This window comes from Solanum tuberosum, unplaced genomic scaffold (genome assembly GCF_000226075.1).
Source record: "Solanum tuberosum cultivar DM 1-3 516 R44 unplaced genomic scaffold, SolTub_3.0 scf00272, whole genome shotgun sequence".
Classification (NCBI taxonomy): domain Eukaryota; kingdom Viridiplantae; phylum Streptophyta; class Magnoliopsida; order Solanales; family Solanaceae; genus Solanum; species Solanum tuberosum.
This window is the reverse complement of record NW_006239194.1, coordinates 227291-238807: the sequence shown is the minus strand read 5'-3', so window position 1 is coordinate 238807 and position 11517 is coordinate 227291. Positions and strand designations below refer to the sequence as shown.

The following is an 11517-nucleotide window of genomic DNA, read 5'->3' as shown; positions in this document are numbered from 1 at the left end:
TTAGTCTATGGAAGTATCTAGGATGTTTCAATTGAATATGCCCATGAATTTTGACTAAGTCAAATAAAAAAAAAATATCATGAGCACAATTAGGAAAGTGATGGAATTTAGAAAGATTTTGGAATTTAGAAAAATTATTATAATTGGAAGTTGAACTGCTCCTTATTGGATGTTGGAATAGTTCAAAAAATTCTGCCAAATTCTCAACTTCCTAGAAATTAATAAAATAGTATTATTTTAATATTTATGGGTTAAGTCTATCTGCACCAATTAGTCAAAATGGAAAAAAAAATATTCACATGTCATGTTTACACTTGTCAGCACACACGTTTTCATTAAGATGTAGTTTGGTTGGTAAAATAACAATAATAATCTCGCGATAAAATGTGGAATTATTTTTATTTTATACTCTATTTACTTATGTGTATTAAATAGTTTCAAGATTATTTTACTTCACCATTTGTATTTAAATGATAAAATTAGCTACCATCACGGGCTAAGCTAAGTGGAGATTCGAGGATTTAGACGAATCTAATAGCTTTTTCGTAGATTTCGTATTTATATTTAAAAAGTCAAATAAATATATATGTATATTAACTTGGAAATTCCTTAACAAATTGATTGGCGGCTCAAAGGTAAGGAAGGGACTGTGAAATGTTTTTCACACTAGAGTTGTGTCCTAATTCTGACCCCACCTTTGTTATTGGGCGAGAATGCTTTGCAATATTTTTATCTTCCGTCCTAAAATTTAGAACCTCTAAACGACTCTAATAGTGTGGTTTAATGGTTAATGAACTGCATTGAAAATTATGAGATTGTAAGTTCACATCCTAATAAAAACAAAAATAGTAAGTGATTTACTTATGTATTCTATGAAATTAATCGAAATATTATAATTATCAAGAACTAATTATGTGATCAATACAATAACAACAATAGCATATATATTCGATATAATTTTCATAAGTGAAATCTAAAAATGATAGAACCTATTTAAATTCTACTTCTATCTTTATAAGATAAAAAGACGATTTTGTATAGAACTTTGACACAAGAAATATGAGTTCATTAATCAAAATGGAATGGTCAACTCAAACGTCGACTTCAAGACACTTGGCATGATGCTAATTTAACTTGGTTGACGTATAAACCCCATCTTTGAAATGTATAAAGTCCAAGTCGTCTTTGTTCTTCTTTTCTTTATTGGAAAAGGTACAAGTACCCTCTAGATTATGATCGAAATCTCAGAGACATATTTTAACTAAACTAAGGTCTTATTACCCCCTTCCCTCCGAATCCATTTTTTTTGTAATTTTGTGCACCTTTTTGGCTTACGTGACATCCAAATATTTCCCACGCACCTCTATTGCGTGGAGTCACGGAGTGTGCTACGTAAGACAAAAGGTGTACAAAATTACAAAGAAATAAGTTCAAGGGGTAATAGGACCTTAGTTTAGTTAAGGTGTGTCTCTGGAATTTCGGTCATAGTCTAGGAGGTACTTGTGCCTTATCCCTTTCTTTTTTAAAGAAAAAAAATACTTCATTTCATCTTATTTTATGCTATGGATGTGTTATCTAGGTAAATATTATGATTTCGAACCAAGACCTGTCTCCCGACTTAACGCAGGACCTGACCTCGACATGACACTGACCTAAGATCCGACCCCAATGTTGACACAAACCCAAGATTGAGATTAAGCTAGAGATCCTAACCCTGACACCCAACCCCAACTCGACCCCCAATCGAGACTTGACCTGACCTTGACCCTAAGACCTAACCTTGACACTTGACCCGAATTCACACCTCGAGACTAGATACCCTAACCTCGAGACCCAACCCTAACCCCCGACACCGAGACTTTACCCTAACCTCGAGATTTGACCCCAAGATCAAACTCAAGACCTAACCCGAACTCAACCTCAAGATTCGAGACCCAACCTCGACTCGACCTAAGAACCCAACATAAACCCTGATTAGCCCCAACCCCCGCCCCCAACAACTTTGAGATCTGACCTCGACTCCAATTCCAAGACCCAACCCCGATCCAAGACACGACCCTGAGACCCGACCTTGACACTAACCTATAACTTGGTCAAGTCTTGGGTCGATAAGTCTCAATCGAGTCGGGTATCAGATAATGGTTTAGGGTCGAGTTGAAGTCGTGTCTAGGTTGGTCCTAGGTTGGGGCGGAACTCAGCTTAAGTGAGCCAAGTCGAGCCTTGAGTTGATTTGGGGTGGGGCTGAGGTGCGTTATGAGGTGGTAGGTTGAAGGGCTAGGGGTCGGAGAATTTGGCAAGATTAGGTGAGGATGGTGAGGGAGAAAGAGATTTTAGTAGGTAAGTTAATTTTCCATAAATTGATGGAAAATAAGTTCGTGTGAAAAAATATTTTTCAAATTATTTAAGTCAACTGAATATGAAAAAATTGGAAGCGGACACACCCTACTTTAAGCGATGGACAGAGTCAATTTAGTAGAGAAAACAGTTACTTGATAATTTAAATAATTCAAAAAATAAAAATCCTTTAAGTTCTTGAAAATTGTAAACTAATATTATTGAATTGAATATCAATAGAGATGTTCAGATTATATGTAAATCAATATTACTGAAGTCTTGCCAAGATCATAACATCAATAAAAAAATGTTCAAAGTTTAATCTTATCAAATTTACAATTTCAATAAAATAAAATATCTGAAATTAACTTAGGCAAGTCATACCATACTTCACACAAAAATCAAATCATTTTCATATGCTATATGTTTTAAATATCACAATATAAATTGTGACAATTTAGTTAAAGCCAATTCAACTACTTTACCAATCAAACATGGCTTGGTGGCACCTTTGTGTATTTCACCAAATTGACCTATTTTAGTTGCAACTTTCACACCTACTCATGACCAAACTCACTTGCAAAAAAATAAAAAGGAATTGCATGATTGGAAATAAGAATAATCAAAGAGACTTGATCAAAAGGGGCATCTTAATATCTTATCATATCTTTGAAGAGCAACTTTTTGGACCACTAAAAGAGCAACATGAAGTATTCCAATTCATCACATCACTTACCATGTTAGAAGTTGTCTCCATACTATTTGAAATTGTTTCATTTTATATTTCATTATACTATCGATTTAGAAATTTAATGGACTCTATCTAGTAAAAATATATTTCGAGAAAGGTTCATATTTATCCCTCAATCTGCTTTTGACTATGCTTCAAAACTATCCTCAGATTAAAAGCTTTTTAACGATCAATAAATGATACAATTTTCATTAAACATGATGTATTATATAGAATAAAGTTGTTAATTTTCAAATAGTATTAACAGCAAATTTGATGATTTTTATTGGCCAATAAATGCCCTTTAAAAGTGGAAAAATGCCCTTTTACAACATTCGAAAGGTGGGGGAAAATTCAGAAGAATAAAATAAAAGAATCAAAGACATTTTAAATAAAATAAAAGAACAATAAATACTGCTAAATGATCATTATTTTCTTAGTGAAACTTCTCATTTGAAAAATATTATTTTCACAAATATTTTGATTGAATCATCGAGAAAAAAATAATAATATTTTAAAAAGGAAAAATTATGAAGTTTCTCAGTATTTCGGTCAGAATCTATATAAATTTTCATCATGTGCTATCCTAGTAAGATTGTTTGGTGAAAAATAGGTGGAAAAATCACATTTTATAACATAATTTTTTTATTGATTTCTAGGACCCGTCTTTGTTTCTGCTTTCTAGTAGTGAAATAGAGTAACATAATAAACTTCTTATATGCAATTTTATTTTATTTTTTCGTTTCTCATCCGGTGTCTGAAACCCACATTGGAGTTCTGACTAAATCTGGATCGCGTACTGCAGGGTCCATTCGGGAGTGGCGCTCCAACAAAATTTTCTCCATACCCAAAGCTCGAATTCGAGACCTCTGGTAACTTCTTGTATGTAATTTGCATATAGATCATTATATATTTTCTCTGTTCACTTTATTTATCTATTATACTATATTTTCACTTTTATTTATCACTGTTGGCATATATATCAAGAGAAAAATATAAATATTTTACTTTTAACTTCAATTATTTTTTCTTCATGACCTAAGACTAGAAGTATCCACCAAATTATAGTGTATCTCATACTCTGAACATTTCAGTAATTAGGGTCCCTACCTTACTTGTTAAGATCTTAATCTAAGGTCACTCAAATCATTTAAGGCCAACCATTTTTATTCCAAACAAATCCCTTTCCAATGAAATGTTTAGTCATATTTCTAGTTTACTTTTCAAGTTTCTCGATACTTCAAAATTGTTGACTATAGAATAGTTCTAGATAACAATTTATTGGTTCTCAATTGATAGTTTGAACAGGTAATTGACTTATCAATTGAGAGTTTTTAATGATCATGCACAAATTAGTCAATAATTTTGTCTGATTAAGAAGAAAATAAACTAAAGAACCTTCCTACATTGATATTTCCTTGGTTAATTTTGCATATAATAAAGGATAACAATAGTTTAAGTCAAGTTCCTATTGAAATAGGATCCACACAAGTAAAAAACATTTGTTCCGAAAACATTCGAATCGAAATATGGCTTTCAAATGATGTTTCAAATTAGTAAATGCTATCAAAGGAAGTGGCGATGTCATATGCAAAAAGCAAGAAACTCATAAAATAACAAAGGCAAATAGAACGTTTGCACATTCTCATTGATCCATGAATAGGACAACGGAGTCAAACTCAATCACATTCTCTTAGTATAAAGTAGAGCAGGACCGTTGGCCTGATCCAACTCCCCATCCAACCGCCCTGGCGTATGTTTCTGAATCAACACACTAACAATGTATAGATTCTTTACCCCATCAAGTTAAGTTGACCTAAAACATGTAACTTTTCATATCATGTCTGATATGGTACTTAAATTGAACTTATGGTGTAAAAGTTCTATATACCGTCAATGCATATAACGTAAATCTAAATTAGAATACTAAGAAACAGCAAGACTGAGACAAGATAAACCAAGAAAGAACTTATTTCATATATACTGATTCTGCATTGCTGAAAAATTCAAAAACAATCAGCAATCTCCATGGACGACTAGCGATGAAGATCTAAGAGACTGCATTCCTAATGTTGTCGTTGTAGCAGTTTCTGTAACTAGGAAATTCGAGACGCTAATCTGGTATTTCGTATAAGATGAGATCAAAAAATGTTGTCATAACCTCGACAGCAGAATCGATATTGAAGTTGTGATTGCTGTGGCTGACAAATAATACCCTTGAGCTTGAATTCCCTGAAACATTTGTATCCATGTAAAATGTGTAAGTCCACAATGATATGTGACATAAAAACTGCAGAAGAGGACATTAAAATGCAGAAATCTGCTATGGTTGTTTCATATTCTTTGTTAACTAGGATAGTTAAGAATATGCTCGGGAATCCATTATCAAGCTTCAAAAAATATGAAAGGGTATCTTAACAAGAATGAGATATCTTCTACTACAACAACATAATATGCAGTATAATCCCACAAGTGAGGCCTAAGGAGGGTGGCGTGTATGCAACCTTACCCCTACCTTGTGAAGGTAGAGAGGTTGTTTCTGATAGGACCCTCGGCTCGAGTAAGCATATAAAAAATCAAGCATGTATATAAAGTAAATATAATAGCGAAGAAGTGTGTTGAAAACAATTAAGAAGAAAACAAGTAGCAACAATAGATAATACGAAGACGGAAGCAAAGGAAACAACGGATAATAATAAAATCAAAGAGTAAGATAGAATGAGATATCTTCTACTAAGAGCAATAATAGCCAAAAAGGTCATGTAGTTGCACGTATTGGGTAGGAAAAGAACATAAAGAGAGACAGAACAAAAGGAAAAAAACAAAACCAAGAAGAGATCGAAGATAAGAAATACAAAAGGAACAAATGAGGGGACAAGAATTGATCCACATTTGCATAGAATACTAAGATTCATCAAATGAAAACAAAAATGGCAGTTACCAACATAGATGGAATGAACATTACAGTTTAGAATGAAAAGTTCCCTACATTATAGATTGGTCTCAATCAACTCAAACACCGAGACAAATCTAATCTACTATGAAGTAACAACCCCATATATGAATAGAAGGAGCAGGAACAAGTCGACAAACAAAGACCATCTTTCATAAAAAAAACATGAATCTTCATAGTAACAACTTGTTTGTCAATGAGCTACAGTAGCAAATCGAAGGGTTTGCTAGAAACTCAATATATACATGTTCCAAAAAGTTTATTTTTAGTGCTGCAACAAATTCTAGAAGTGCACGGGTAAAGCTACTCCAAGTACACAAATCAACTGACCCCATCAAAGTGAAAGCCCCAAACAAAGGAGCAGGAGGGAGAAATGAGGGGGGAGGAAGAAAAACTAGCTTCCTCCAAAATGATTAAGGACTGGAGAAATCCAAAATGAAAAAGGAGTAAAGTTGAGTTATCATTGGTAAGATAGCTACTGCAAAAGCTTCTCAAATACATCAAATGTGATAGAGTGCCCATTCATCAACTGGATTCAAAAACGGTAGAGCAGGAAGAGGACACGTGACAAGTTGACACGAACTATTTGACTTGTTTGTTGGATTGACAAAACACTTACGAAGACATGTCCTAACAAAAGAAAGCAGCAGATCCATCATACTTCTGCTTCCATGGCAAATCTATTAACCTATCTCTTCACAAAGTACATTAATGACTATTTTTCAACAAGTTCACCACAGACTAAGTTCTTCATGTCAGCTTATCAGCACCTCTATAATGCTCCCAAATGAGAAAACAAAACCTAGTAAATCTTTCCGGAAGTTCCATTCAAATCACCATGCCTAATTTCCTTAGACTAGAGTATTCTTTTAAAATATATTGAAGTTCTTTTTTTCTTTCAAGCTATTGATCCACTCAATAAGTGTTTACCAGTATTTCCAAAGTTCCAACTCAGGCACCAACAGTCTTGGAGACACCAAGAACAGCATGATATCCATGCTGAAAATGATCATAATACATCACTTATCAAAACCAGATCTGAAAAGACAATTTATACCATAAGCTTCAAAGTGATGAACTTTACAAACTTACTTGCCTTCTTCTCTTCTTTCCTTTTCTTTTTTTTTCCTCTGCTCATTTCCTCTTTCTACAAAAGTTCTAAGTAGCAGAACAGGAAGCTTTTCAAGTACTTAGTAACAGAAAAAGAAGTCTAGTTTTAGCCAATGGATCTAACCCTTTTCACCCCCCTCATCAACTCTGGTACATACTCTCAACCTCTTTCCAGTCCTCCTCCTGTCAATAGATTTAGAAAAGGCTTCTTGTTCTTTACTGTAAAAAAAATGGGCTTCCAGCAGTAGGAAAAACATATCCAATGTTATAAGCATGTTGAAACACATTGAAATACAAGGACTCATTCTATAAGCATGTCAAAACACCTTGAAAAAGTATCTGCTCATATACATTTTAAAATTAAATGTAACACTTTTTCACAAGTCTGAACCCTTAAAATATGCATTAATAAAGATTACTCTATTTTTAATGAACCGGGTGATCATATTATTGATTGAATTACTTTCCCACAGAGGCATAATCAGGGCATTAAGATAAAACCCATGAAGCTCCAAAAACATTTGATTTTCTTAGTCTTCCTTAGTTCCTTTATCGTTTTGCAAAGGAGCAGGATAAAGTATAAAAAGAACTCCATCTACACTTTCAATAGTAGCAAGCATGCAATTCAACTCAATACATTCATGTAGAGGTTTCCAGCATATTTACGACATGCTACACATTGAACCCGTGCATGTTTTCTATGCTTTAACATGAGATTAAATTTCCAGTATAAGGGACCAACTAACGTGTCTTCTTTCCATTTTATATTCTAAGTAAGTTAAGATCACATTTTTCAAAACTACGGGTGCTACACAGATGATCCAAAACTATATGAAAACACTATGCTCACAACAATTCGATCATTATCCAGAACATGAAGGATGACTAACGCACAGAGCATTGATTCTAAGAATGAAAAGTCGAGCAAACGGAAGAAACTTTTTCATGAGGACAAAAGAGCCTCATACCTTTAAAGACAAAAGCGAAGACGCAGCTGAAATATCTTGCAGCCCAGAGAAACCAACATCATAAGATATACTACCATCAGCTTTGAAGAGTCCGAAGTTCTTCTCTGATGATTGACCTGGCTTTTGATACTCATTGAAGAGTGCAAAAATATATGCCTTCAACATTTTTTTCGGCCTCAATGGAGTTCCTTTCCTCTTGGCGAGCCTTTTACGCAGATTATAATTATATGTTCTAGCATTACTTGGGGTGGCAGCAGGTTCATTCTCATCCCCATCAGAGGCCCAGCCTGTTTCAGTAACTATGACTTCCATTTTCCTGAAACCAGCATCCTCTAGAGCTGCATACGCTGCATCAATCTGAGCATCGAGCAAGTTATCATAATGTAGATGAGTTTTATTGTCAACAATGCCTTCATTTGGCTGAAAAAGAGCATAATTTATGTCTATTTTATCTGGGTTGTACGTGTAAGCCAAAAATGGATAAGCATTTAAACAGAACGGAGATCCAATTTTCGAGAAGAACTCTAAAAGTGGCTTCATCAACTGAGCAACACCATCTTTAAATACACAATAAGAAGGAGGGAATGAATCAGCAAAAACAGCCTGCGAGTGTGCGGTCGATATCTGAACAACATCACTTATCCCAAGCTTTTTTGTTGCATTATATACATTCTTTACAGCATTCAGAAGGGCTACCTCCATTTCATTGTCACTACCCCCCAAAACTTCATTTCCAACAGCGATGCCAACAATGCGGGTATCAGGAAGGAATGCCTTCACATTATCTTTTACCCAATTCAGAGCATGATCTGCATTAGCACTCATTTCTTTTACAAACCCATTCGGAAGTCCAACCACTAGCTCAAGCCCTGTTCCTTTAAACGCATTAAGGACACTAGGCTCTGCATCATAAATTCTAACATTCTTAATCTTTGCTGCCCGAAGAAGTTTAACCACTTTATCAGGTGAAGGGATGTTATCTGCAATTCTTCCGTAATTAATCCCATACGTTCCTGTGAACGCTCTTGCAGTCTGTTGAGCTGAAACGAGAAGGTGAAAAAAGTGCATTTAGTACAAAGAAAAAGAATAAGAAAACCAGTTCCACACAAAATGTTAACGATCCAAATCGTCTGAGAAAGAATGCAGATATAAAAAAAGCTGAAACTACTTCTGTTAACTCGAGTCTAATTATACATTTTAACCAGCCTATCAAGCCACAAGAATCGACTTTACATGATAAACAGTCTACCAAATTAAATTTAACATAGACTTGCAGGAAACTTCTTCAGTCAGTTTCTAATGGAATCTTTTTTTGAAACTGAAACTGAAGTTTCTAATGGAATCACAATAAAGTTTCTAATGGAATCACAATAAATACATCAAACAACAATTTGCCTATTCATCAATTATACAGCTTAATAACCTTACACTACAGAAGTATAAAAATAAGGCTGCTATACCAATCCATTCTCATAAGCAAAGAAAAAGGTAACAACCAAATTCCACTGCAGCAAGATCAAACAGAAAATAGCCAAGTCCACATACACAATAAGAAGATCCAGGTTTTATTGTCTACTGTTAATGTTAATTTTTTAGCTATTACAACAACAACAACAACAGCAACACACCTAGTGTAATCTCTGGGGTTTGAAGAGGATAGAGTGTACACAAACCTTACCGCTACCTCCTAGAGAGGAATTTTTAGTTATTACTTATTAAATTTTGAAATCATACATGAACAAGTCTGCATATTGATCAAATCTGCTAACCATTTACCTGATTCCCAATCAGCAGCTCAAAAAAAACAAACTTCATGAAAGAAAAAACAACAACAAAGTTCCAAGATTCAAAAAAGAAAGAAAGAAACAACCCCATCATTCATAATTCCAAATATATGAAAAACTATACAACCCCATCAAACAAAACAAAAGAATTGAACAAAAATGAAAATTAAACTATACCATTAGGATTAAAGATCACCAATAACATAAAAAGGAATCTGAGAAGAATCTTCATCACTGCACAACTTAAAAACGACGTCGTCCGTCCCTTTTGCTCTTCCAAAACTCAAAAGCTCACTCCTTTAGCTTCATCAGCCATCACCCAATACACCCTTTTTTACACAGCCTATCACTTTTTCACAAAAACCCCACAATCATAAAACTCTAAACTTTCAAGATTCTTAAAAAAATAAAATTCTCTATAAAGTAAAAAAAATTGTATATATGATACTACTAGTGTTGTTTTCTTGAGTGGTGGTTTCCGGCGAGTTTTTGGCTGTGAAAATTATTTTCAGACAAAAGTCTAATTATAGTCTAAAGTTTTGAATTCCATGTATTGGATTTTGAATTTTCTTATAAAAACTTTGGAAACTGTGTAAAAATATTCTCACTTGCCAAACGGGGACTTACTGTGACTATGTTTTCTTCACGCGCTTTATAGACTGTGTTCAGCACGGAAGTGAAGGATTTTTTTTATTACTTTTTTCTTTTTTATTTGTGTGAAGAATTTATTTTTACTAAAATATCAAACTTGGAATAAAGAACTGAGTTTTTTTTTTTTAAAAAAAAAAGTTAAATATTTTATGCAGTTGCAAAAATTGTTTTAATAAGCTAAAAAAGTGCTTTTCTATTTTAAAATAATTAAATTTTAATCAAGCATGAATTGTTGCTTTAATATTAATAAATTGTTTTTAAAATTAATTAGCTAAAGATGAATTATGATTCTTCATAAAGGTTGTTTGTTTGTTTTGAAAAATACTTCTAAAAAAAGGTACTTTTTGAAATAATAATTTTTTGAAGCTTGTTGCCTACAAGTTTTGGATGGGTGAGATATACTTTTATATCTCTAGATATGAAGGTTATAATTAAATTTTAAGTAAAATTTTAATTGATTAATTATCTGAGTTTTTACTTTATTAATGAGGATTCGATTTTCATTTTTAAATCCCTCAACTATATTTTTTCTTTAAAAAAACACAATCAACTTTTAATAATTAGTTTCTAATTTTTATTATTTTATTTTTTACCTAAATACAAGTATATGGCATGTACATGCAAAATGTTGCTAAATAAACAATGATGAAATTATGTAGCTAATTATTATATTAGGTTGTTACCTTATGATTATGTTCAAATTATCAAAAATTATAACTCATGGCTTGTGCAAAAGCTTTATGCTGAGTTGTCAATTATAAAATGCTCAAAAATTAAATATTCCAAATTTATTGTAATAGCAAATATCACTAAAAAGCATATATTCCAAAAGCTACTTAAAAGCTATTTACTTGGGATATTTTAATAGAGCATTTTCAAACAAAACTTTTCATAAAAATAATGAAATGTATCAACAACCCCGATTCTTTAAATTTATTAATAAATTTTTAAATAAGATATGAAATATATATAATTGTGATAAAATTA

The 11517-nt window shown here is 32.9% G+C and overlaps 1 protein-coding gene across 4 annotated transcripts; it reads right to left on the bottom strand.

Moving 5' to 3' along the window:
* Positions 1–5017: 5017 nt before the first annotated feature.
* LOC102579470 (glucan endo-1,3-beta-glucosidase 11-like) lies at positions 5018–10437 on the bottom strand. Of its 4 annotated transcripts, XR_001474843.1 has the most exons (5): positions 10057–10437; positions 8096–9135; positions 7110–7310; positions 6948–7016; positions 5209–5296 (listed from the first exon to the last, which is right to left on the bottom strand). XR_001474843.1 is itself a non-coding variant. In XM_006358222.2 (3 exons), the coding sequence occupies exons 1-3, from the start codon at positions 10109–10111 to the stop codon at positions 5219–5221; spliced, it is 1173 nt and encodes a 390-aa protein (XP_006358284.1). In that variant the 5' UTR covers positions 10112–10436; the 3' UTR covers positions 5018–5218.
* Between the last annotated feature and the right edge of the window lie 1080 nt (positions 10438–11517).

What these genes read in the sequence shown, in the direction of transcription:
- LOC102579470 (XM_006358222.2), bottom strand. Translation starts at nt 10,111, where the DNA reads ATGAAGATTCTTCTCAGATTCCTTTTTATGTTATTGGTGATCTTTAAT. An exon ending in GGTGATCTTTAATCCTAATG is followed by an intron (nt 9,136 to 10,056) that starts GTATAGTTTAAT and finishes TTCTCGTTTCAG; the next exon opens with CTCAACAGACTGCAAGAGCG. An exon ending in CTTCGCTTTTGTCTTTAAAG is followed by an intron (nt 5,297 to 8,095) that starts GTATGAGGCTCT and finishes CAAATGTTTCAG; the next exon opens with GGAATTCAAGCTCAAGGGTA.